We start from the raw sequence: 5,896 nt of genomic DNA, 5'->3' as shown, positions 1-5,896 counted from the left end.
CTCACATTTCTTGTATGTGTACACATACTTGGTCAATAAAGCTGATTAATTAAATCAGAAATGTCCTAATAACATAATGCATATATTTGCATATGTGAGTCATTTTTGCCAAATGAGCATTAACGTAGGCTGCTGTACCTGTCAGCCCTCACTTACTAAGAGGAAAGATTACATATGCCCTTTATAAAACAACTGTTTTATGAATCTGTTTTATTCTTAAACAAAATTAAATGCACACAAATAAAACCTGTGTAACTATGTTGGCAACCTATTGAACAATAACAAAAACCTAATTGATTTATTTAACTGATGGCCCCTGCCTACAGTATTATTTTTCACTTTGTTTGTACCTCTGTGAGTTAGAAGACACATGCAAGCTGATGTGATATTAAATATATGATTTTTTTATCAAATGTTTAGGATGCCATTCACAGGACTGATTAGTGAGCAATAATCAAAAACACATTAATCATCATTTTGTATTTCTAAACATTGTTATCACATTTAATTATCTGTACTGATTTTTAAAAAGTGCTCAATGGGACACCTTCACATGAAAGCAATTAAATCAGGCTGTAACTAATCAGAGCATATCATCACACTGCAGCTCAAATTTTGAGATGGTTTCCCACATTTGTTGTCCCTGCTTCTTTTCAACTGAAATATGGATTTTCTCTGCTTTTATTAACTTTGTCTTTCATTCTGGGATTAAGGGAATACTTCCAGGCCACAGCGGTCTGAGTTAATGGTTGTTTGCAATGTTGTTGATCGGCGAAATGAAACATGAATCTCTTGCAGAGCACAACTCTCACCCTTCTCCACTCCTCTCTCATAGCTGTCGAACAGAGTGTGCAGTCTGGCACAGTTATACATCACAAACACTCCTCCTCTCGGCCCTTTGGTGGACACGCCCCCTTCCCTCTGGACGTCCAGTGTCACCTAACAGACAGCTGTCAATCATTCAGACTACTAATTGCATCAAAGAGCAAACTGTCAATCAATTTGTGCGTGAAACAGAGAGGTGTTTATAACTGACAGGCTGGTCACGTCAAACACAGTCGTTCTTAATGAATTAATATGGGCACCACCTGCATGACACATTCAGGTGCAAACGCAGCTGGAATGAGGACTCACAGGACTAGTGTGGACAGTTGACAGCAGCTCAAATCTGACAGTGGCGGAGGTCATGACCCTGATGATGTCATCCCACGTCTGACCTACAAGAGGACGATGAAGAGGAGGCGATATAAAAATAACTCCAGTTAGTTCACTTTATCTATAGTTAATGGTAATTAGTATCAGTCAGGTTTGTTTCCTAATAAGAGCATATGATTAACAACGACAGGCACATTAATACACAAAGGCAGCTTTATGTGTACACACACCTTCTACTTGATCTCCATACTTCATCTCTGAGGCCTCCTTCATCTGACCTCTTCTCAGCCTGCAGGAGGGAGGAAGAAAGAAACAATAGACGCCTCGTTTACAGTCAGCTGCGCTAAAAATACACAGCGATAAGACGGAGATGAGGAAAAGCAACATCAACGCCCACTAGTGTTCGATTAATTTAGTTTAATTAGAACTGAAATTCTACATTGCAGAGAAGATCCTGGTGAGAGGGGCGTTTGTGATAATAAACATCTGTCTGGTGGAGAGCTGGGCAGGGAAGAAGAGGATGGGGAAGGAAGAAGAGGATGGGAAGACAAGTGGAGACAGAGGGAAGACAGAAAACCAGACAGAAATGGTGAAAAAACAACCGCAGACAAAGAGAGTGATGCGTCTTACTGCAGGTACTGAGCAGCAGTGAGGTGAGAACCCGGAGTCTTCACAGGCCCACACACCAGATGTCTCTGCAGACACGGAGAGCAGAGCAGGTAAAAACAGGAACACAATGCAATGCTTGATTGTGTGTGCTCGTGTGTGTGGGGTTACCTGTGTGTGTGTCGCTCCACTGGCTCTCCACAGCACCGCTATCTGCTGCTGGCGGAACTCATCCTGACAGGAAGTCACATGTAACGCCGTTGCCATGGCTACCTGTAAAAGAGACAGCGAGGATATACAAATCAATGCATTGTTTTGTTGTTATTATTATTATTATTGTTTAAAGAGAAAAAAGGAAATTGTCAATGTGTATTTATATACTACATATTTGTGTGTGTGTGTGTGTGTCTCACTGAGCAGTCGGCTGTGGCTAGGTCCAGTTGCGCCAGATGGGAAACACTGTCTCTGTGTACTGAAACAGATACACCAACAATGTCTTACCAGTAAATATACAGTACCAACTATATTATCTTGCTAAACATTTTACATGAAAGTGCTATAAAACACTGAAACTGTGACATTTGGTCTCCACAAAATACAGACTGACTGAGGAATAAAAGCAGCTCAGCACAAACACAACTTACAACATAAACATTAGCTGCAGGAACAATGGCTACGCCCTGGATTCTCAAATTTAACATCTGAAACAAACAAGTCCCCTTGTGGCCTCACCTGTGCAGGTACCTAGGCTGGGGTCGTATCCCAGCAGCCCCTCCTCCTGGAACACTCTTTTCAGGTTGACCCTGAGTGCTCCCTCGTTCTCTCCCTCCTCTGCCTTCCTCCCTCCTCCTCCTCCTCCTCCGCTGGTCCTCCTGCCTCTTTCTGTTTCCCTCTCTCTGTAGGGGGAGCTCTCCAGCGCCTCCTGGATCTTCTCCTCCCGCTTCTCGTTGGTCCAGTTGGCTGGGGCTGTCGGCCAATCGATGCCCAGAGCTCTGAGAAAGGTGATGATGTCGCTGTCTTCAGGAAGCGTAGGGCAATAGGACACTGCAAATCTGAGATAGGTAGGGAGATTTGTACTGATTACAGCAGCCTTTTTAATCTATGGCTGCATCCAACAATATGTTTCGTTAATATTGAAATTGGCCATTAATGTTTCCAAAGTTCCAAGTTGACGTCGTCAGGTTGCTTATTTTGTAAAAGCAACAGTCCAAAACCCAAAGATATTTAAAAATAAATGTTATAAAACAGATGTAATTCACATTTTACAAGCAGAAACCAAATGTTCTTTCATAAATTAATAATATTAATATAATATTATTAAACAGCTGGTTCTCAAACTATGAGAGTTTCTCTTCATATAGTTTTCCGTAGCAGAGGAATCTCTGAAATATTTAACAATTAATCAATATAAAATTATCAACATACTACACATTTTCAAATGGAAATGCTTTTAACTATGAGGTCGCTGAAATGCAAATTTAAATAAGTTTTGCACTTCCTGTAATAATTTGTTTCAGCATCAGCCTGCGACGTTGTCACGTTCAAGCACATAGCTCATGTAGAAATCCAAGATTATGAGCTAAAACGTGATTGCAGGATAGTAAGCAGAGGTAAAATGAATGATTGAAAAATACTGCAATCGTTGTCTTAAACGGGAACTATTGGGAAGTGAAAGCAGTGTGGACCAGGAGCACCCCCTTTCTACCAATTTAGCTCTGGTTCTTAAACCAGTTTGATTTAAATGATTTTTGGCAGCTGGTTGTTTTATCATTAGGTTCGTTGTTAGAGGAAACAGGTAAAGCTCAGAGGAATTTGTTTATGATTCACACTATATATACACACATCTGCTCTACAGACCATTACACAACTTCCTTTCATTCACAAGCCCCTTCTGTCATTAACGCCACAGACTTACCCCTGTCTTCTCAACAGCGCCCCCATGTGGTCAGCCAACAGAACAGTCCTCAGCTGGCCCAGAGTCAGTGTATCCGGAGTGGGAGTGCTGGGTTTAGGGTGCAGCGCGGGGCAGTTGAGCACCACACAGCCTTGCCTCTGACTTGAGGGCTTCAGGTAGTCTGTGGCTCCACCTGCCAGGACAGCCCTAAAGGCTGCTGCCCGGTCCACCCTCACCCTCAGTCCCTCACCCATTACCTCCCCACCAGCCACAGGGAGAACCCCAGTGCCACGGAGGGACAGGACCCTGGACATCACTGCTGGAGGGACCTGGGCAGATAGGGGGAAATGATCAGACACTCATATACATGCATGAAGAAAACTATATGTGAGTGAGAAAGGAAGGAGGGGAGAAGAGTGTATTTTAGGTATATATGCATAAATGCCCAGTACTAGAGGTGGTCTGATACAGTATACTGGCATGCATTTGATATCCATTGACACTGCGAGATATCTCCTTTAAAAGGCAACATTTGTGTGGTGGAAATTGCATTTTGAGATTGTCTGATTGATTTGTATGTAATGTAATACTTTCACATTAGATATCACAGTGAACATGTTTGTTTTAGGGTTTGTTTTTAGCTCTAACCTTTAAGATAAGCATGTCTGGAAAAACTGATTTGCACATGCATTTGCGCAAAATCCTGCACATCACTGTCTTTAGCATCTGCTTCAAACCCCAATGAGTGCATGTGTAGTGTATTAAAGTATACTACAGGGAAGCATCCTCCTACACAGGGACGCATGAACACGCCCACAGCTGCAACGTGCCAGAGGTGGGGGCTGAAAGATGCATTTGTTAAGATGACTTACAGTCGCATGTAATCTTCATAACGTCATATTTAACACGCTTTGGGAACAGGCCTTCGTGTATTTTGCGCCACCCCAGTTTTAGCACAGCTAGCTCCGCGTACAGCTGTGGGTGTCTGTCTGACCCACATTGCGCTGCCGCTCATGGGTTAATAATTACTGCCGCAGGCTGAGAGTGTGGTCGATCATGATGGGGCCAAGTCAGCGGCCACTCAGCTCTGTCAGTAGCATTTAAACACATTCATTATTCAGTGTTTGTGGACTGAACTCAGCTTTCACGTTGTTTCTCGGGCAGTTGGACTCGGCTGTGCCTTATGAAGCAGATAGTTCCGGTACTCAGCTCCTATTGGCCGAGTCACGTTCGAAACCGTTGAAAACACCTTCCGTCCTTTTAAATATTACTGCGCTACATAAAACCAGTGGCACCTTGACAAACATGTCTCCAACGGCAACCGCTCAGGGACTATAGTGCTCAGCGGAAGAATAAAATGTAGACTTTCTTGCCATATGAAGTTGAACAGGTTTAACCAGCTAACAGTTGTGTACATCAGCGGTGATACGTGTTTTTAAAAATGTTCTTTTTTTTTTTGTAGCTAAAGCTGCTTTCGTTAATGTGGTGAGACATAAAATGGACATTAAAGCCGTTAAAATGCAGGAAACCCCAACAGGTATCAGTCAGACCAACCTGTCCGTCCGCATACAGCGTGTTAAGCATCGTGGTCGGCGACAAGAAGTCCCTGTTACGCAGATTTTTAGCGCTGCTCTCCTTGAACCAAAGCTTCTCCGGTTCGGGGAAGATCCTGTCGCCGTTTTCCCGGCTCGAATCGGGGACATTGTCACGCTTCCCCCGCAGTGCGGAGCTCAGCGCCCGGACGGTCGGAGTGATCCGGAGGGGCGCTGACTCCTCGGTGTTCTCCATCACCACCACACGGACAGGTGAGCTCGCTACCAGGCTATCAGCACATCCACACCCCGCCGCTTGCTGCTCCTGCACGCTGTGCTAAGCTTCACCGCGGCCGGATTACATGCCAGTGTTCAGGCGGACGGCCAGTCACCGGTCGATGTCAGATATCGGCTGTAGAGGAGGACTGCATTGGATGTTGTTTTTTTTCACAGCGGAACTAGTGAAGTGCAATCCGTGTTTCTTCCGAGTTGAATTTCCGTATTGGACCTGTTCCTAATAGCGCCACCCAGTGTGCGGTAGAGGTACTGCACTTGGCTGTATGGCCAAAAGTATGTGGACACTTGCTGACTGTAACATGTGTCTTTCTACTACCAAATAAATACTGAATATATGTTTTTGATGGTTTTGCTGAAGCTGTTGTGGTTAAATAGGACAAAAAAAAAAACCCTGCGACCAGTTTACAAACCC

The 5,896-nt window shown here is 43.9% G+C and overlaps 1 protein-coding gene across 1 annotated transcript in view; it reads right to left on the bottom strand.

Annotated features, from left to right (window-relative positions):
• The window catches only part of dalrd3 (DALR anticodon binding domain containing 3), an 8,073-nt gene extending 2,394 nt beyond the window's left edge, over positions 1-5,679 (bottom strand). Inside the window, exons 1-9 of the mRNA XM_035657143.1 lie at positions 5,210-5,679; positions 3,677-3,984; positions 2,494-2,813; positions 2,175-2,233; positions 1,933-2,034; positions 1,786-1,850; positions 1,386-1,444; positions 1,135-1,217; positions 813-939 (exon numbers count right to left, since the gene is read on the bottom strand). Coding sequence (XP_035513036.1) covers positions 813-939; positions 1,135-1,217; positions 1,386-1,444; positions 1,786-1,850; positions 1,933-2,034; positions 2,175-2,233; positions 2,494-2,813; positions 3,677-3,984; positions 5,210-5,443 — 1,357 coding nt within the window. The 5' untranslated portion in view covers positions 5,444-5,679. The remainder of the gene's footprint in view (positions 1-812; positions 940-1,134; positions 1,218-1,385; positions 1,445-1,785; positions 1,851-1,932; positions 2,035-2,174; positions 2,234-2,493; positions 2,814-3,676; positions 3,985-5,209) is intronic.
• Positions 5,680-5,896: the final 217 nt, after the last annotated feature.

This window comes from Morone saxatilis, unplaced genomic scaffold (genome assembly GCF_004916995.1).
Source record: "Morone saxatilis isolate NCDOM2014 unplaced genomic scaffold, NCSU_SB_2.0 Contig15, whole genome shotgun sequence".
NCBI classification, from domain to species: Eukaryota; Metazoa; Chordata; class Actinopteri; family Moronidae; genus Morone; species Morone saxatilis.
The sequence above is the reverse complement of the archived record's forward strand: the minus strand, read 5'-3'. Positions and strand labels throughout refer to the sequence as shown.